The sequence below is a fragment of the Rhinichthys klamathensis genome, unplaced genomic scaffold (assembly GCF_029890125.1).
Source record: "Rhinichthys klamathensis goyatoka isolate OS25496 unplaced genomic scaffold, OSU_Roscu_1.1 h1tg000808l_1, whole genome shotgun sequence".
In the NCBI taxonomy this organism is placed as follows: Eukaryota; Metazoa; Chordata; class Actinopteri; order Cypriniformes; family Leuciscidae; genus Rhinichthys; species Rhinichthys klamathensis.
In genome coordinates this window covers 245001-268122 of record NW_026607197.1, presented here as the reverse complement: position 1 = coordinate 268122, position 23122 = coordinate 245001, and the positions used below count along the sequence as shown (strand labels likewise).

Here is a 23122-nt window from a genome sequence, read left to right as displayed (position 1 = left end):
GGTTCTTTAAAATCGAGTCAAGAACCCTAGTGTTCTATGTAGAAAATGTTTTGTTCATAAAGGGTTCTTTAAAATCAAGTCGAGAACCCTAGTGTTCTATATAGAAAATTTCTTATATACCCTAGTGTTCTATATAGAACCTTTTTGGGCATAAAGCGTTCTTTAAATCGAGTCAAGAACCCTAGTGTTCTATATGGAACCTTTTTTGGCATAAAGGGTTCTTTAAAATCGAGTTGAGAACCCTAGTGTTCTATATAGAAAATGTTTTGTTCATAAAGCGTTCTTTAAATCGAGTCGAGAACCCTAGTGTTCTATATAGAACCCCACTAAACCTTTAGGTCTAAAAGTGTATTGAAAAGCATTTTCTTTAAAACAAACAGCCTAGCACAAAATAAATGATAAGGTTTATAAATCCGTATATTAATATTAACCGGATTGGTTGATTGCCCATGACGCTCGTCCAGATGTTCGAGGTGCATCTGAAGGTCACTGAGCTGCTCTAACAGAACAACATTCACTGATTCCACACTCATATTCAGACGCTTTCGGCTGCTTCGGGTCTTTGCTCTGGTCGAGCTCAACTCTATTAATAAACGCGGATAAATCAATGTGTTCTTCCACTAATGCTGCTGCCGGAGATAAGATATGCTTTCTGACATTTCTTGTGTCCTGATGAACCACGCTGAGAAACAACATGCGTTCTCCTTAAGAACATCCACCTAGACGTTTATATAAAGACGACAGACGCGGAGCAGATATCCACTGTTTATTATTAGGGTGCGCATGTGGACTCAATGAATTCTGTTGTACAAAGTGTGAGTGAGTGTAAGAAAGAGGGTTTATAAATATGTTCAGAACATCAGATCAATAAATCAATCATGGACTGAACAGCAGTGAACTAATACAGCAATGCAACTCAACTGATCATCTTCAGAAAAACTGAACTACAATTAACACACACACACACACACACACGATGGACTTACATTCCTGGCGTTTGGCTAAATGAAAGAAAAGTTCAAAATGAGACGGATTCAATGAAATCACACCAATGTCAAAATTCATAGCAAAATATATATCGTTTTCGTTTTGCTTTGTGCATTATAGCAAGTCTTTAAATAATCATCGGAAAATCCCCTGATGCGAAACGAGAATTCAGATCACGTGATCTGCTTCGAGAGCCAATGAGAGCGCAGCATTCTCACTCCAATAAAGTTTTTCACTTACTTTTATAATATTTCATTAAACATAAACGGGGAGTCGTCTTATTCCGGGCTCTGTGCAATACATCACAAAAATAAACACTCTTCAATTTAAAACAAATCCATTTGGCATTTGAAATTTGTCATATACAATATATTATTATCCTTCACTGTGCAAACATACGGTGATTCTGCACAATAAATAAAAGGTGATTCATCAGGTACAGCAAAAATCATACAGAACTGTACAAAATAGAATAAAATTAGAGGAAGTAACAGAAAGGGCACAAATCTCTGAGTATCGATGAAGAGTTCCGACACTGATCACCGCTCCGTCATCGTTACTCGCACTCGTGTGAACATTCACATTTCTGAAGAACATTCTCCCATTTAATGAAAGAAGCTGCTCCAAAAAACACCAAAAAATAGTATTGAATCAACGTTTTCGCCATTACGCCATTCTTCACTGATGATCTCTCCACTGAAATGGACAGAGATGTCATTGATATAAACTTGATTCGAGAGATCCAGAGAAGCAGAACTTCTTTAATCAATGAGCTTTCAGTCATAATTCAAAGCTATTAAAAGCCTTACATGATTATTATATGGTGCCGAACAGATCCGGTGTTTACTGGCGTTATTTTGATGAAAGTCAACGGGTTTGGACTCGAGGGCGAGTAAAGATGACAGAACGATCATTATTGGACGAACTATTCATTTAAAGTCACACACACACACACTCTCTCTCTCTCTCTCTCTCACACACACACACTCTCTCTCTCTCTCTCTCTCACACACACACACTCTCTCTCTCACACACACACACACACACCACACACACACACACACACACACACACACTCTCTCACACACACTCTCTCTCACACACACACACACACACACACACACACACACACACACACACACACTCTCTCACACACACTCTCTCACACACACACACACACACACACTCTCACACACACTCTCTCTCACACACACACACACACGTTCGAGAGTAAATCCTGAAGTCGCTGTTCACCTGTTTGTGTTTGAGTATAAATAGCACCGTGAACGAGAAACCCCTGATAATACGCCGTTGACCGCGTCTGATTGATTGTCATGTCGTCGAGTTTAAGAGGAGTTTAAAGGGATAGTTCACTTTCAAATGAAAATTAGCCCATGATTTACTCTCCCTCAAGTCATCATAGGTGTATATGACATTCTTCTTTCAGACGAACACAATCAGAGTTATTTAAAAAAATATCCTGGCTCCTCCTAGCTTTATAATGGCAGTGAATTGCAACCAACAGATTAAAGCTCAAAAACGTGCATCTGTCCATCAGATAGATGCACTTTTATGATGGATAGATGCACTTTTATGATGGACAGATGCACTTTTATGATGGACAGATGCACTTTTATGATGAATAGATGCACTTTTATGATGGACAGATGCACTTTTATGATGGACAGATGCACTTTTATGATGAATAGATGCACTTTTATGATGGATAGATGCACTTTTATGATGAATAGATGCACTTTTATGATGGACAGATGCACTTTTATGATGGACAGATGCACTTTTATGATGGACAGATGCACTTTTATGATGGATAGATGCACTTTTATGATGGATAGATGCACTTTTATGATGAATGGATGCACTTTTATGATGGATAGATGCACTTTAATGATGGATAGATGCACTTTTATGATGGATAGATGCACTTTAATGATGGATAGATTCAGTTTTATGATGGATAGATGCACTTTTATGATGGATGGATGCACTTTTATGATGGATAGATGCACTATTTTGAGCTTCAATCTGTTGGTTGCAATTCACTGCCATTATAAAGCTTAGAAGAGCCAGGATATTTTTTAATATAACTCTGATTGTGTTCGTCTGAAAGAAGAATGTCATATACACCTAGGATGGCTGGAGGGCGAGTAAATCATGGGCTAATTTTCCTTTGAAAGTGAACTAATCCTTTAAGTAAGAGGAGTTTAAGTAAGAGGAGTTTAAGTAAGAGGAGATTAAGTAAAAGGAGATTAAGTAAGAGGAGATTAAGTAAAAGGAGTAAGAGGAGTTCGCACACGTGTGTGTTTGAAGGCAGAACCGGGTCGTGGAGACAGAAACCTGATTCGTACGGGTGAAAGCACTAACGGAGGGCGTTCGGGGCACGAGAGGTGTAGGAATGCATCGAGACAGCAGATTAATATCTGTTTCACACACAGACTCGCAGGGGCAGGGAACTGGGCTGTGATTGGTCGCTCGGGCATCATGTGTTGCTGTCGCCGGCTGCTGATTGGTCGTCCTCAGCGTGTCGGAACATCAGGATGGAGTTGTAGATCTTGAGGGCGGGGCCGAGCTTCACGCTCATTATCTTAACGATATCTCTCTGCGTCAACAGGAGAAAGGCCTTCCCGTCGATTTGCTAGTGAGGGAAAACATTACAGAATCATATACAGCTGGATCATATCTGAAATATGGCACAATTAACTTTTAGCAGAGACACTGTATTTAAAGTCTCTCTTCATTGAAAACGGACTAAGAATATTGATCTTGCGTGATGTGATCTTGCTTGGAGAAGTTTACAATCAGCAAGAAAAAATAATTAACAAATAAATATTCTCGTAAGTCTTACGCTATTTTTTGAAGGGACGCATTAAATTGATCAAAAGTGACGGTAAAGACATTTATAATGTTACAGAAGATTCTATATGAAATAAATGCTGTTCTTTTGCACAAACTCAACACTGATAATAATCATAAATGTTTCTTGATCATCATATTGTGATTTCTGAAGGATCATGTGACTGGAGTAATGATGCTGAAAAGTTTTTTACATTGGAATAATATTTCACTTTTTTTCCCTGTATTTTTGATCAAATAAGCAGAAGAGACTTAAATTATTATTATTTTTTTTAAATCAAACTTTTATAATTTCTCACATATGCTTCTCAGTCTTTGAGCAGTTGAGCTTTCTCCCTTCTGAGCGCTTTGATACTCTTCTTGAGACGGAGACACAAACACTGATTAGGAGCTTTTGTTTGTGATGGAGCAGGAATGATTTTATGTATTTCATCTCTCATGTGTGTTTGATTTGAAACTCCACAGTACCTCCTCTCTGAACTGCTTGGCCTGTTCCTCACAGCCGGGTAAAGAATGGATGAAATCAGCCACCTGAAACACACACACACACACACACACACACACATCAAGGTTACAATGTGTCTGAATCGAGTCGCAGTCACACTAATGAACTAGACTGTGATGATGCGTTTCCACAGTTATCAACATCACAAATATGCTAACGTAAAAAAAAATGTAATAAACATATTTCATGCTAGATTTTGTGCTGACAGTAAATTAGTAATAAATGTTAACTGACATCATTCTCTCTTCTTCATCACTCTCTCCATATTATATCTAAAAATATATTTATTACACGTAAATTTACTAAAACACCGGCCTTATTGCTTTTTTTATAAAATTCCCACTCCATTTACAGTGCATAAGACATCAATGCTCATAAAATAGTTACATTTATTAATAATGACCAAAGAATATTTCTTCTACTGTATTTTAGAGTTGTTTTAATCACAGAATCATTCACTTTAGTCTCAAACCAGAGTCAATTTACTGGTACAGAGTTAAATGATTCATGTGAAAACACCACGTTAAAGAGGCGTGTGTGTGTGTGTGTGTGTGTGTGTGTGTGTGAAGGCGACGGGTCAGTCAGTGTTTGTGTCAGAGACTCAGAGCTTCTGCAGCGTCAGCACAGAAATATCCTGCAGCGTTTACAGAGAAACGTCCACTCAGAGATCCAGGATTATCCAACAATCCAGTGCTAAGAATAACCACCTGCACCATCGCAGGAGTGTGTGTGTGTGTGTGTGTGTGTGTGTGTGAGTGTGGAGGAGCGTCGTTGAAGAAAAGCTGTAGAAGCCTTTGCTATGTTTCATCCGGTACACTTGAAACGGCCTCGAAAAACAGCCTTGCCCCGCCATCACACACACACACACACACACACACACACACACACACACACACACACACACACACACACACACACACACACACACACACACTCAGACACTCAGACACACACACACTCCGACACATACACTCCGACACACACACACACACACACACACACACACACACAGACACACTCAGACACACACACTCCGACACATACACTCCGACACACACACACACACACACACACTCAGACACACACACACTCAGACACACACACACACACACACACACTCCGACACATACACTCCGACACACACACACACACACACACACACACACACACACACACACACACACTCAGACACACACACACACACACACACAGACAGACAGACACACACACACACACACACACACTCAGACACACACACACACAGACACACACACACACACACACACACTCCGACACACACACACACACACACACACACACTCAGACACACACACACACACTCAGACACACACACACTCAGACACACACACACACACACACACACACAGACACACACACACACACACACAGACACACTCAGACACACTCAGACACACACACACACACACACACACGTGGGATTGGGGCTAAAATGGCACCAAAATTAATAAAATTGCTTCCAAATCCAAGATATGGTGCATAAAATACTAGTTTTTAATATTTATAAGCAATATCCCACGAGCAAACGTGCAGTTTTCCTGAATCAGCACGTCTTCTTACTTAAGCCGGACTATGACGGTATTTTATTCAAGAAACAATCTTTATTGCATCATTTTCCCTTTATCGCTGTAAAACTGTAGTGTAAAAGCGCTAGATAAATAAAGGGGACTTGACTTTCGATAGTGAACGAATCATTCTAATGAACGACCTATCTCACTCACTTCTGCTTTCACCCTGAATGAATCAGCTGCTTTAAACGAATCATTTTGAGTGAATGATTCAATGACTCGCTCGTTAAGACGATGATCTGCCGCCACCTACTGGTGGATTTTAGTATTATTTAATTTTAGCTGAAGGATGAAGATAGAATGCTTTGAATGAATTTGTTTTCAGTCATGATTATAACAATAGTTCTGGTTAAAGAGATTTATAAATAGACTATTAAGAGCGATACAGTAATTGCACACAATGTCACTTTTACTTTGAATCTGAAGGACATCACTGATGTGCTTTACGACATTGAGTTTCCAGACTGTAGATGTTCTCTGGATCCGTGCCGCGCTTTAATTAAACAAACGAACTCCACAAACTCCACGAACACGAGTGCCAAGACCTTCTGGAGTGAGTTCCCAGCGAAACCTGACACACACACACACACACACACACTCAGACTGTATAAGCGGCCGTCTCTAAGGCATCAGGCCTGGTGGTTCCTGATAATAAAGTTCTGGTCTCTAATGAACCGGAGTGCTGGACGGCAGAGGCGATTACAGGAAGCATCGTTACTGTTCACACTCGTTTATAAAAGGCTTCAAACGAAACATTGACGCGATCTATTTTTGCCTAAGATCGATCCGGCTTTCCGAGCGCAGGAGAACTCCAGGATCCATTAGAGGTTCTGCCATCTGTGGTGTTCCTCCGGTTCCAGCGCTCGTGTTCGTCTGATACGAGAACGGCTTTAGAAGACCTCAAACCACAGCAGACACGAGACCACGAGACACACTTACCATCCGGACAAAACTGATCCAGGAACACGGCTACTAAACTGACATATCAGAGGATATTTCACATGTCCTGATGAGTTACTCTCCCGCACGTCATCCAAGATGTTCAAGTCTTTCTGTCTTCAGTCGAAAAGAAATGAAGGATTAGAAATTAGGATGTTCTCCATATAGTGTCTTCAATGGGGTCCAACGGGTCGAAGGTCCAGATGTGAGTTTCAGTGCAGCTTCAAAGTCTCGACACGATCCAGCCGAGGAATAAGAGTCTGATCTAGACAAACCAGCCGACATTTATAACACAATACACATTTATATACTTTTAACCACAGATGCTGGTGTTCTGACACTAAGGAGTGGAGTAATGTGCTGTTTGAGGACCGCGGGGCTGATATTTACACAGTCTGTAGTTCAACACACACGTTGTGTGTTTATCTCGCGCTCGGTTCATCCTCACGGCCCGGGGTCAGTTTCAGACGCACCTGGTTACCATGACAACCATCCCATCATGTGCCCGGCGGCATGAAGAGGCTCGGTTTCACCTCTGCAACCCATCATTACCTTCACAAACAGCCTGAAACCACTGAGTGTTTATATACTCTGCGGAACACATGACCTCCGGGCTCTGCACTGCCATTGGTCCACGCCACGTCACATCATTTGCATAACGTCTGCTACACTGTGACATTATATAAGTTGCAAGTAAATCAACTGTTTTTCCCAAAACAAATCGCTGTCAGTATTGACAATTACAGTGAATCTAAACTGTATATGAATATTGCATTTTGTATAAACGGAGATGGATGACTTTCTTGGAAACGTAATAACTGAGATTATATGGTTCAAACAGGAACAAATAAACCATCACATGACCACTTTCAGACACTAACACACACACACACACACACACACTAACCTGACCCCTAAACCTACCCATCACACACACACACACACACACGCATTAATCCGACCCCTAAACCTACCCATCACACACACACACACACACACGCATTAATCCGACCCCTTAACCTACCCATCACACACACACACACACACACACGCATTAATCCGACCCCTAAACCTACCCATCACACACACACACACACACACGCATTAATCCGACCCCTTAACCTACCCATCACACACACACACACACACACACGCATTAATCCGACCCCTAAACCTACCCATCACACATTTGAATGCTTTTATTTGGATCTGAAAGACATTACAAAGAAAACAAGATCCAAATACTCTGGGAAGGGTCTTTGACAAGGTGACAGGTCTACAGTTCATGGCTAACATACTTGTACAAGTCTTTTCATTTACACACACACACACATACACACTTTAATCCGACCCCTAAACCTACCCATCACACTCACACACACACACTAACCCGACCCCTAAACCTAACCATCACACACACACACACACACACATTAATCCGACCCCTAAACCTACCCATCACACACACACACACACACTAACCCGACCCCTAAACCTACCCATCTCTCACACACACACACACACACACACACTAACCCGACCCCTAAACCTACCCATCTCTCACACACACACACACACACACACACACACACACACACACACACACACACACACACACACACACACACACACACACTAACCCGACCCCTAAACCTACCCATCACACACACACACACACACTAACCCGACCCCTAAACCTACCCATCACACACACACACACTAACCCGACCCCTAAACCTACCCATCACACACACACACTAACCCGACCCCTAAACCTACCCATCACACACACACACACTAACCCGACCCCTAAACCTACCCATCTCACACACACACACACACACACACACACACACACACACACACACACACTAACCCGACCCCTAAACCTACCCATCACACACACACACACTAACCCGACCCCTAAACCTACCCATCTCTCTCACACACACACACACACACACACACACACACACACACACACACACACACACACTAACCCGACCCCTAAACCTACCCATCACACACACACACACACACTAACCCGGCCCCTAAACCTACCCATCACACGCACACACACTAACCCGACCCCTAAACCTACCCATCACACACACACACACTAACCCGACCCCTAAACCTACCCATCACACACACACACACACACTAACCCGACCCCTAAACCTACCCATCACACACACACACACACTAACCCGACCCCTAAACCTACCCATCTCACACACACACACACACTAACCCGACCCCTAAACCTACCCATCACACACACACACACACTAACCCGACCCCTAAACCTACCCATCTCACACACACACACACACACACACACACACACTAACCCGACCCCTAAACCTACCCATCTCACACACACACACACACACACACACACACTAACCCGACCCCTAAACCTACCCATCTCACACACACACACACACACACACTAACCCGACCCCTAAACCTACCCATCACACACACACACACACACTAACCCGGCCCCTAAACCTACCCATCACACGCACACACACTAACCCGACCCCTAAACCTACCCATCACACACACACACACACACTAACCCGACCCCTAAACCTACCCATCACACACACACACACACTAACCCGACCCCTAAACCTACCCATCTCACACACACACACACACACACACACACACACACACACACACACACACACTAACCCGACCCCTAAACCTACCCATCTCACACACACACACACACACACACTAACCCGACCCCTAAACCTACCCATCTCACACACACACACACACACTAACCCGACCCCTAAACCTACCCATCACACACAAATTTCTGCATTTTTACATTTTCAAAAAAACTCATTCTGTATGATTTATAAGCTTGTTTCCTCAATTTAGGTCCACAGTGACACGAGTCCGCATGAGTGTGTAGAAAAACATGTACACACACACACACACACACACACACACACACTAACCCGACCCCTAAACCTACCCATCACACACACACACACTAACCCGACCCCTAAACCTACCCATCTCTCACACACACACACACACACACTAACCCGACCCCTAAACCTACCCATCTCTCACACACACACACACACACACACACACACACACACACACACACTAACCCGACCCCTAAACCTACCCATCACACACACACACACACACACACACACTAACCCGACCCCTAAACCTACCCATCACACACACACACACTAACCCGACCCCTAAACCTACCCATCACACACACACACTAACCCGACCCCTAAACCTACCCATCACACACACACACACTAACCCGACCCCTAAACCTACCCATCTCACACACACACACACACTAACCCGACCCCTAAACCTACCCATCACACACACACACACTAACCCGACCCCTAAACCTACCCATCTCTCTCACACACACACACACACACACACACACACACACACACACACACACACTAACCCGACCCCTAAACCTACCCATCACACACACACACACACACTAACCCGGCCCCTAAACCTACCCATCACACGCACACACACTAACCCGACCCCTAAACCTACCCATCACACACACACACTAACCCGACCCCTAAACCTACCCATCACACACACACACACTAACCCGACCCCTAAACCTACCCATCTCACACACACACACACACACACACACTAACCCGACCCCTAAACCTACCCATCTCACACACACACACACACACACACACACACACTAACCCGACCCCTAAACCTACCCATCTCACACACACACACACACACTAACCCGACCCCTAAACCTACCCATCACACACACACACACACACTAACCCGGCCCCTAAACCTACCCATCACACGCACACACACTAACCCGACCCCTAAACCTACCCATCACACACACACACACTAACCCGACCCCTAAACCTACCCATCTCACACACACACACACACTAACCCGACCCCTAAACCTACCCATCACACACACACACACTAACCCGACCCCTAAACCTACCCATCTCACACACACACACACACACACACACACACACACACACACACACACACACACACACACTAACCCGACCCCTAAACCTACCCATCTCACACACACACACACACACACACACACTAACCCGACCCCTAAACCTACCCATCTCACACACACACACACACACTAACCCGACCCCTAAACCTACCCATCACACACAAATTTCTGCATTTTTACATTTTCAAAAAAACTCATTCTGTATGATTTATAAGCTTGTTTCCTCAATTTAGGTCCACAGTGACACGAGTCCGCATGAGTGTGTAGAAAAACATGTACACACACACACACACACACACACACACACACTAACCCGACCCCTAAACCTACCCATCACACACACACACACTAACCCGACCCCTAAACCTACCCATCTCTCTCACACACACACACACACACACACACACACACACACACACACACACACACACACACACACACACACACACACACACACACTAACCCGACCCCTAAACCTACCCATCACACACACACACACACACTAACCCGACCCCTAAACCTACCCATCACACACACACACACTAACCCGACCCCTAAACCTACCCATCTCACACACACACACACACTAACCCGACCCCTAAACCTACCCATCACACACACACACACTAACCCGACCCCTAAACCTACCCATCTCACACACACACACACACTAACCCGACCCCTAAACCTACCCATCACACACACACACACTAACCCGACCCCTAAACCTACCCATCTCACACACACACACACACACACACACACACTAACCCGACCCCTAAACCTACCCATCACACACAAATTTCTGCATTTTTACATTTTCAAAAAAACTCATTCTGTATGATTTATAAGCTTGTTTCCTCAATTTAGGTCCACAGTGACACGAGTCCGCATGAGTGTGTAGAAAAACATGTACACACACACACACACACACACACACACACACACACACACACACACACACACACACACACACACACACACACACACACACACACACACACACACACACACACACACACACACACACGCGCGGTGCCGTGTTCCTTACCTCCTCTACGGTCCAGTGTGTGACGAGGCTGGCCTGGACGCCGGCCACCCCGGGCAGCAGTTTGCAGTGCTGATCCCAGCACAGCGGCAGGTCTCGACTCGGGTGAGCCGACATGGCGGACAGAAACACGGACTGATGGAGCGCCTGCTGGAGACCGTCCATGTTACGCTCTGGGGAAACACACACCAGGCCTTTACAGCGGGAGACACAGGGGAAGATCCCAACTCCAGTCGGCAATGTCAAAGACTGTGAAAGGGCAGCAAGTCCCCCTGTAGTCGATCACTGATCCCTTAAAACTTCATTCAATTTAAATGTTTTTTCCGTCTTCATGTCTTAAAATATCTTGAATGTAACTCGACACCCTCGCCTCATTTAGTATGCGCGGTTCTATGAATATGCAGATGAGCCCCGCCTCCACTCACTCCCTCAGCTCAGAGATCCACTGGTTGACGATCACACGTTGATCTGATTGGTTACAAGGTCGTTTGTGACGTCAGAAACACCAGCGATTTCAAACCGTGTTTTTGAGACTGTCTTTGGTTCACTGCAGTTTTAAGGAGGAAATACTCAGCAATGCTGTCGACTTATGAACTTACACATGGTGTGTCTTAAAGCGTATTAAACACCACATAGACACATAAACAACATTAAAAGCTGGATTCTCACCACAGGGGGACTTTAAGGAATGATATTATTTGATTGATAAACAGTGCTATGTAAACAAACATGAACGCCAGGAACGCAGACTCCTCTACAGTCATCATGTGTTTCCTAATGTTTCTTCGGTCAAACTCGTTCAGATATTAAACCTTCCCCTTTTCCCATTTGCCACATTAACTCGTTTGACTCTAAAGGTAATTTTTACACTCAAAAATAATCCATAAATTCTGTTTGATTATTATAACAATGCTACATTTTTCTAAATGTCATAATCATCTGTTAACAAACAAGTATTCATTACTTTACTGAGCTCATAGTTCCTGCATTAAATTAATACATTTTTAGCTAACTGTGATTTTGTATATGTACACTCCTGAAATGCACCCTAATGAACACTCACACACACACACTCTCTCTCTCTCTCTCTCTCTCTCTCTCTCTCTCTCTCTCTCTCTCTCTCTCTCTCTCACACACACAATCTCGCTCTCTCTCTCTCTCACACACACACACACACACACACACACACACACACACACAATCTCTCTCTCTCACTCACACACGTTTGCGTCACGTGTTTCATTGTACAGTGTAACGCCCCTCTCGTAATGCATAACTCAGACAGTTTCCTCTGATAATAACGGATCACTGTAAACTGTAATGTGTGTTTTCTGTAAAGCTGCTGTGAAATGATGTGTTGTGTGAAGCGCTATACAAATAAATGTGAATTGAATTATGGGGTTCAGAAGAACTTTTATGTTAAATGACACACTGCGCAGATTCAGCGTGTTTATTTCTGTGGTTCTGTGCACACGCACACGCACACACACACACACACACGCACACACACGGACTCTGAGATCTCGCTAGCGTCTCGCTCTATGTTCCTGGCAGCGTTAAACACGCCCGTGAGAGTTTGGCAGAAACACCGGCCTTTCACGATCTGACCAGAAGAGCTGCTAAACACACGGCAGGTCCTGTTAGAGCAAACTCAAATGAGTCATGTGTGTGTGTGTGTGTGTGTGTGTGTGTGTAACGATCACATGTGCTAAAGGAATGAGGAGTGTGTGTGTGTGTGTGTGTGTGTGTGTGTGTGAGAATCATGTAAAGTTAGGAAAACAACGCAGAAAGGGGATAGAAAACATCATTAGCTTCAAATACCAATCACAGAAGTCAATGGAAGGACAGCATGAGGATAAAGATAGAGAAGAAACGTGTGTGTTGAAGGAATGAGGAGTGTGTGTGTGTGTGTAACGATCACATGTGCTGAAGGAATGAGGAGTGTGTGTGTGTGTGTGTGTGTGTGTGTGTGTGTGTGTGTAACGATCACATGTGCTGAAGTAATGAGGAGTGTGTGTGTGTGTGTGTAACGATCACATGTGCTGAAGGAATGAGGAGTGTGTGTGTAACGATCACATGTGCTGAAGGAATGAGGAGTGTGTGTGTGTGTGTGTGTGTGTGTGTAACGATCACATGTGCTGAAGGAATGAGGAGTGTGTGTGTGTAACGATCACATGTGCTAAAGGAATGAGGAGTGTGTGTGTATGTGTGTGTGTGTGTGTGTGTATGTGTGTGTGTGTGTGTGTGTGTGTGTGTGTGTAACGATCACATGTGATGAAGGAATGAGGAGTGTGTGTGTGTGTGTGTGTGCAACGATCACATGTGCTGAAGGAATGAGGAGTGTGTGTGTGTGCAACGATCACATGTGCTGAAGGAATGAGGAGTGTGTGTGTGTGCAACGATCACATGTGCTGAAGGAATGAGGAGAGTGTGTGTGTAACGATCACATGTGCTGAAGGAATGAGGAGTGTGTGTGTACGTGTGTGTGTGTATGTGTGTGTGTGTGTGTGTGTGTGTGTGTGTGTGTAACGATCACATGTGCTGAAGGAATGAGGAGTGTGTGTGTGTGTGTGTAACGATCACATGTGCTGAAGGAATGAGGAGTGTGTGTGTGTGTGTGTGTGTGTGTGTGTGTGTAACGATCACATGTGCTGAAGGAATGAGGAGTGTGTGTGTGTAACGATCACATGTGCTGAAGGAATGAGGAGTGTGTGTGTGTGTGTAACGATCACATGTGCTGAAGGAATGAGGAGTGTGTGTGTGTGTGTGTGTGTGTGTGTGTGTGTGTGTGTAACGATCACATGTGCTGAAGTAATGAGGAGTGTGTGTGTGTGTGTGTAACGATCACATGTGCTGAAGGAATGAGGAGTGTGTGTGTAACGATCACATGTGCTGAAGGAATGAGGAGTGTGTGTGTGTGTGTGTGTGTGTAACGATCACATGTGCTGAAGGAATGAGGAGTGTGTGTGTGTAACGATCACATGTGCTAAAGGAATGAGGAGTGTGTGTGTATGTGTGTGTGTGTGTGTGTGTATGTGTGTGTGTGTGTGTGTGTGTGTGTGTGTGTGTAACGATCACATGTGATGAAGGAATGAGGAGTGTGTGTGTGTGTGTGTGTGCAACGATCACATGTGCTGAAGGAATGAGGAGTGTGTGTGTGTGCAACGATCACATGTGCTGAAGGAATGAGGAGTGTGTGTGTGTGCAACGATCACATGTGCTGAAGGAATGAGGAGAGTGTGTGTGTAACGATCACATGTGCTGAAGGAATGAGGAGTGTGTGTGTACGTGTGTGTGTGTATGTGTGTGTGTGTGTGTGTGTGTGTGTGTGTGTGTAACGATCACATGTGCTGAAGGAATGAGGAGTGTGTGTGTGTGTGTGTAACGATCACATGTGCTGAAGGAATGAGGAGTGTGTGTGTGTGTGTGTGTGTGTGTGTGTGTGTAACGATCACATGTGCTGAAGGAATGAGGAGTGTGTGTGTAACGATCACATGTGCTGAAGGAATGAGGAGTGTGTGTGTGTGTGTGTGTGTGTAACGATCACATGTGCTGAAGGAATGAGGAGTGTGTGTGTGTGTGTAACGATCACATGTGCTGAAGGAATGAGGAGTGTGTGTGTGTGTGTAACGATCACATGTGCTGAAGGAATGAGGAGTGTGTGTGTGTGTGTAACGATCACATGTGCTGAAGGAATGAGGAGTGTGTGTGTGTGTGTAACGATCACATGTGCTGTAAATCTGAACGTGTCTAATCATACGCGTTTTTTCTAGAGGAAAACATCAACATCTGAACATACAGAAAACAGCAGTTACAGACACACACACACACACACACACACACACACACACACACACACACACACACACGAGTCGCTCATCACAGGTGACACACACACACACACACACACACATACACACACCGTCACAGACACACTCAACTCACTCACTTACTCATTAACACACACTCTCTCTTACACTCTCTCTCACACACTCTCTCACTAACGCAGCGTGTGTCTCACACACACACACACACACACACACACGATTTAGGACAAAACAGACGTAACGCACTTGTGATACGAATCAAATCGATTTTGACTCAGTCGACTCTGAACCGAATCATTCTCAGACGGTCAGTGTTCTGGTTCAGTGAATCACGGCGTCATGAAGACAAATCAGTGACGCTTCCACAGGAAATAGATTCAATGTGTATAAAACGTACATCTGTGTATTTATCATGTTTTCAGGTTTTACTACATTATAATTTATTATAAAGTCAACGTCCTTCAAAAAGCCATATAAACATAATGAAAATATTTGAAGTGTCAACATGTAATTACTGTCGATACTTACAGTCGCAACTATTATCACTAGTTTTAAAGCTTGGTTAAAAACTATTAGTATCTTTTTGGCTTTTGATGTTTTATGTCCTGTGTATTTTTCATGACTGTTCAGATATAAAGTGTTTTATAAATAAAGGAATGAACGAACGAGTGTCTCTGACATCATCACTGCAAAACATCAAAGTAACTCGCAGAAGGACGTCAGTGTGTTCGTCTCGACGAGATTCACTCGGATCCGCACGGCCACCTGTGTCCCGTTACACAACCCGTTGCCACGGCGATTGTCACACTGCATCGTCGTCTGAGCAACTGTTTGCAATCTGTTGTGTCACATGATCATGAGAGATCGAGACGCGAGACGACAGTGTCGAGGAGGATTAGAGTCTCACAGCTCGAGATGCACTGCAGGACACAAAAGAGCAGCACACACACACACACACACACGCACACACACGCACGCACACACACACACACACACACACACACACACACGCACACACACACACACACGCACACACACACGTACACGTACACACACACACACGCACGCACACACACACGCACACACACACACACACACACGCACACACACACACACACACACACGCACACACACACACACACACACACACACACGCACACACACACACACACACACACGCACACACACACGCACACACACACGCACACACACACGCACACACACACGCACACACACACATGCACACACACAGATGCACACACACACACACGGACACGCACACACACACGCACGTACACGCACGCGCACGCACACGCACACGCACACGCACACACACACACATGCACACGCACACATGCACACGCACACACACACACACGCACACACACACGCACACGCACACGCACACACACGCACGCACGCACACACACGCACGCACACACACACACACGCACACACTCACTCACACAAACACTGCCGCGCACATACACACACACTCACTCACTCAGACACTCACAGGCGCGCGCACACACATGCACAAACAAACACACACAAAAACACACAGACACACACTCACACAAAAACATGCGCATACACACATACTCTCAAACACTGGCATGGAAACACGCACTCAGTCACACAAACACTGCCGCGCACATACACAACTCAGATACACACACGCTCACACACACACACACACACACACACTCAGATACACACACACACTCAGACACACACACAAACAGTGTCTGATCCATCAGAAATTACGCTTCAATTTTCTATTCCGCTAAAGCTCTACAAACAAACACACAAAATGTATTAAAAAAAAATGTAACTGATCAAACTGAACTATCATCGACTCCCAGAAACACACACACACACTCAGTGTTTGACAGCGACGTTCACAGCGAGACCTCGAACACTGAACACTCAACATTCCCAGTCAGTTTCTCCCTCTCGTCTGACACACACACACACACACACACATACACACACACACTCGCTCCAGATCGTCCCAGGATCCTTCAAACCCAAAAGCCGGAAGTGAAAATACATTTCGAACGAATTTCACTCTCCTGACTTTTAATGTAAAAACATGCATTAGTAACTTAAGTGTGTCTGCACACACACACACACACACACACACACACACCGTCAGCGGCTCATTATTACTAATCAATCCCTTCAAACGCATGTTTGTTCTGCGCTAATCACCATCGACTGCACATCATGCCTCGTGTTCACGATGTTCAGCAAAGTAATATGATTTGAGAAGCTTTTAATGAAAGTTTATTTGTGACACCTTTAGCATCATTAAACAGAAGCTTTTCCCTGCTTTCACACACACACACACACACTGAACGGCTCATTATAAAGATCCTCACATCACACACCACTACAGACACTCATTATTTCACTAATGACAAATAAAAGCTTGTTCTCCAACAGCGCTTAAGGACACAGGAAGCTCAGCGTGTCACTTCCTGTCTCAGACACAGGAAGCTCAGCGTGTCACTTCCTGTCTCAAGAGTGTCTTCTGCTGATGTCAGTGAGGCTGAGAGTAAATCACTGTCATCAGTCGCTGAAGACTGGCCTTCACACTCCTTTACACCGAGAGTGTTTAGTGTGGAGGAAGCACAGAGGATGGAGGGTTATAACGCTGACACACGCCGGAGATCTTCACAGTTATGAGTTATGAGTAATGAGAGTTATGACTCTCCGTCACCACAGAGTTATGGAGGAGGCCTAGAGGATCCTCACCTCTCCAGTGTTTTGGCCATCATAAGTTTCAAGGCTTGTTTGCAGTGTTTTGGACGCCTGTCTCTGATCTAGTGGGGTTTTGAGACGCACCCGTATAACTGTACACACACACACACACACACTAGGAGTGGTGAATGCACATGTGCTGTTACTGAGCGCTGCTGGTGTTTATGTCGAGATTGGCTGAAATGAAGGAAAGGGGGGGGGGGGTCTACTATGATATTAGACTACATAGCCTATAATAAAAGATAATGAATTTCAAACCTGAACCAAACATATTTTTATTCACAGATCAACAGTCTGTCTTTAGTCTGCCACAAAAACACAACATTAAAATCATGAACTCAAATGTCATTGTGAAAAAACAAAACTATTGCCTATGTCCCAATTCGCAAACTATCCGTCCTAAATAGTATTTGAAAACAGCATTAGTCCCAAATCATAGTATGTTGAAAAGAGTGTTCTGAAGAGACCCGGATGGTCCACTATATCCGGCCAGAATCCGAAGCGCAGATCGATGCGCTCTAACGGCTGATATTACCCACAACCCATCGCGCGCGCTGGGCGAGGATTCGGTTAGAACTACAAACACGAGTGAAAAGAACTACAGACATGGAGGACGCGCGAGTCCGGCGGTTGTGCAGAGAGGTTTAGATGAAGGGGTTTGAGGACGACTCGACCTCACGGACACAGTTATTAATGTTTTATCAGACAATACCTACTCAAGATTTTGCTTTAGTATAATTTTCGGGACAACAGCTTAGATTTCGGGACATCTGGTCAGTGTAATCATCATCATCATCATCATCACTATCATCATGACTATAATCATTCTTCCAGATGATTCCATACATTTAAAACAGAGTAAAACCCAAACTCCTTCATCACTGATGTAGATACACTCGTCTATCACTCTAAGATTGAAGGAAAGCCTGCTCTTCGCAACGGAGCGCATCTGAAAAGCACATTATTCATCATCTAATGTCTCGTCAGGAATGACTGATAGACTGAGATCGTCCAATCAATCAAGAGCTTGAGTTTCTGAACACTGACACCTGGAGGCTCTCCCCTTCAGACGACACCGTCCAGTCCACGACCTTACCGACATCCATCAATCTCACTGAACCGAGCTCAGAGATCATCACACAACCATTCGGTGTTCAATACAAACTCCTCAGCTAAACCTCTAGATAAACTATCACGACAGAGACGGATGAACGAAATCACGGATGTTCAACTGCTGCTCATGTTAAACACAGAACCACGACTGCGACTGTAAATATTGACAGTGAAGAGGAAGATCAGGCGTCCCTCGACTCCATCACACACACACACACACACACACACACACACCATCTGCTCCTCAAGGACACGATGAAGCAAAACCAGCCAGTTCACAAATACCATCCAACAAACCTCAGCTCACATGAACGGTCGTGTTTTGATTAACGTTAACAAAGATTAATTAAAGCTGCGAGCAGCATTTATCGGGGCTTTGAGCACACATGCATAAAAAAGATATTACGTTTTATTTAGCAAGCATTTAACCACTGACATCATAGATGGAAAAGACCAGTTACAGCCAATACAGGCAATTTACCAGGAAATGTGTGTTTTTTAAAGCTTTTTAAGTTATAGCGCCACCTAAGGTCCAATCTCCATAAAAGTTTGCATGCTTGTTTAGAATCATAAGTCACATGTGCTCACCAATTTTCATAAAGTTTTGAGTTTTCGTTTAGGAGTTATAAGCTTCGAGTGTTTTTTGCCACGCCCCTTTTCTAAATGGCCCTGTAATAGCGACCCAAAGGGTGAAGGTCAATATTGCTTATTGTTACTTACTAATGTTAATGCATTCATTAATGGGACTTTATTGAAAAGTCTTACAGATATTTCCTCTAATTTTGTCTTTAAAGAATATGATTAGGGTCATCATGTGATGTGATCTGTCAATCTGTCAGGGTCATGTGATGTGATCTGTCAGGGTCATGTGATGTGATCTGTCAATCTGTCAGGGTCATGTGATGTGATCTGTCAGGGTCATGTGATGTGATCTGTCAGGGTCATGTGATGTGATCCGTCAGGGTCATGTGATGTGATCCGTCAGGGTCATGTGATGTGATGTGATCGTCAGGGTCATGTGATGTGATCGTCAGGGTCATGTGATGTGATCGTCAGGGTCGTCAGGGTCATGTGATGTGATCGTCAGGGTCATGTGATGTGATCGTCAGGGTCATGTGATGTGATGTGATCCGTCAGGGTCATGTGATGTGATGTGATCCGTCAGGGTCATGTGATGTGATCGTCAGGGTCATGTGATGTGATCGTCAGGGTCATGTGATGTGATCGTCAGGGTCATGTGATGTGTCAGGGTCATGTGATGTGTCAGGGTCATGTGATGTGATCTGTCAGGGTCATGTGATGTGATGTGATCGTCAGGGTCATGTGATGTGATCTGTCAGGGTCATGTGATGTGATGTGATCGTCAGGGTCATGTGATGTGATCGTCAGGGTCATGTGATGTGATCGTCAGGGTCGTCAGGGTCATGTGATGTGATCGTCAGGGTCATGTGATGTGATCGTCAGGGTCATGTGATGTGATCGTCAGGGTCATGTGGGTCATGTGGGTCATGTGATGTAATCGTCAGGGTCATGTGGGTCATGTGATGTGATCGTCAGGGTCATGTGGGTCATGTGATGTAATCGTCAGGGTCATGTGGGTCATGTGATGTGATCGTCAGGTGTGTGAGTTTGACACGGTCAGCTCATGAAACTCGAGTCGCTGCTGTCAGACTGTCAGTGTCTCTCGGCCCACGCTGAGCCTCGAGTCTAATGAGCCTCTCTCTCTCTCTCTCTCTCTCTCTCTCTCTCTCTCTCTCTCTCTCTCTCTCTCTCTCTCCTCTCTCTTCTCTCTCCTCTCTCTCTCTCTCTCCTCCTCTCTCTCTCTCTCTCTCTCTCTCTCTTCTCTCTCTCTCTCTCTCTCTCTCTCTCTCTCCTCTCTCTCTCTCTCTCTCTCTTCTCTCTCTCCTCTCTCTCTACTCTCTCTCTCTCTCTCTCTCTCTCTCTCTCTCTCTCTCTCTGCGCATGTGCGGGTGAGTGGGGCGGAGTGAGTGTGAGCGAGCGTTTGGCTGCTGTGTGAGGTACGAGTGGTCTATACTTCTCTATCTTATTTATTTATTTATTTTTGGGTTAGTTGTTTATTGGTTTTGTTTTTTGTAGATTTAAGTTGTGAAGTAGGGAAGTGAGTGTTGTGTCAGACGGGGTGTCGGCTCCCACGTGTTGGGAGCATGGCTACCCCAGGCAGCGGCGGGAGTTTCAATTCTTTGACAAGGCGTCATGGTGTAAAAATAGACTCAGGTGCTGGTGTGGAGGGATGCAGTTTAGCGGTGGGAGAAGCGGTCGGACATGAGAATATTGTATCAGCGTCCCATATGAACAGCGCTGTTGTTGTATTTATGAAAACAGTGGATTTAGCAAATCAGTTAGTACAAAGCGGCATAGTGATTAACGGTATTTTTACACCAGTGCTTCCCTTGTCTACACCTTCTAAAAAGGTCACTTTATCGAATGTGCCACCATTTATCCCAAATGAAGTGCTGATTCGGATTGCTTGCCCGTTATGGAAAAACAGTCTCGCCTATAAAGATGATTCCGATTGGCACCAAGTCTCCTCTCTTGAAACATGTAGTGTCTTTTAGGCGTTATGTTTATATGATCCTACAAGATAACATTTTTCGACACGAGGAATTTAATTACGTAATTTTTGCCACTACAAACAACATGAAGTGTTTTAATTGTGGTGAATTGGGGCATATGATCCGTGCGTGTCCAGGTAGACAGGATAAGAGTAATGAGAGACCTTTACAGGTTTAAGAAGATGGAAACATTGTAAATGTAGATCGAAATGTCGCTGCGATAGTCGCAGAGGATGAGGTGCCTGGACCGAGTTCAGTGCAGATAGCGGCGCCGGCGGCTGTCACAGTGACAGTGGATGTACAGCGGGCGGATCGTTCTGAGGAGGATGAAGGAATGGTGGTCACTGTGGGTGACGATAATGAGGTGGAGAATAGAGACTGTGTTGCGGACACGGTAGACAAACCTTCTGTTAATCTTGAAAGTGTGATGGAGCCCGAGTTGGACGATTGTGCTTTTAAAACGCCACTGAAGCGAAGGCTAGAACAGCGTCCTTCAGATCAGAAAGCAAAAAAAGGATCGGTTTGCGATTTAAGCCAAACAGACACAGAAAGTGAAAGTGATTTTTCGGAATGCAGTGTGGAGTGCAGTTTGCCGCTAAGTGGTTTTTCGAATAGGAGTTATAGTTCGGACGACATTAAATCTTTTTTGAAGGCAACTAAGAATGTGAGAAAAGTTCGTATCGAAGAGTTTTTTCCTGATGTACTGCAGTTCATTGATAAAGCAAGAATATATAGGAGTGAAGGGTGTTTTAGTAATCAAGAAGTATATCGTCTGAAGAAAATACTTGCTAAGCTTAATGCCCAACCAGAGTCCAATAGTTGTAATGAAAAA

The 23122-nt window shown here is 44.5% G+C and overlaps 1 protein-coding gene across 2 annotated transcripts in view; it reads right to left on the bottom strand.

Annotated features, from left to right (window-relative positions):
• Window positions 1-3290: 3290 nt before the first annotated feature.
• The window catches only part of LOC130078060 (lethal(3)malignant brain tumor-like protein 4), an 86302-nt gene continuing 66470 nt past the window's right edge, over window positions 3291-23122 (bottom strand). For both annotated transcript variants that reach the window (XM_056243555.1, XM_056243556.1), the window contains exons 18-20: window positions 12015-12184; window positions 4330-4392; window positions 3291-3643 (exon numbers count right to left, since the gene is read on the bottom strand). In XM_056243555.1, the coding sequence (XP_056099530.1) occupies window positions 3488-3643; window positions 4330-4392; window positions 12015-12184 (389 nt within the window). In that variant the 3' untranslated portion in view covers window positions 3291-3487. The remainder of the gene's footprint in view (window positions 3644-4329; window positions 4393-12014; window positions 12185-23122) is intronic.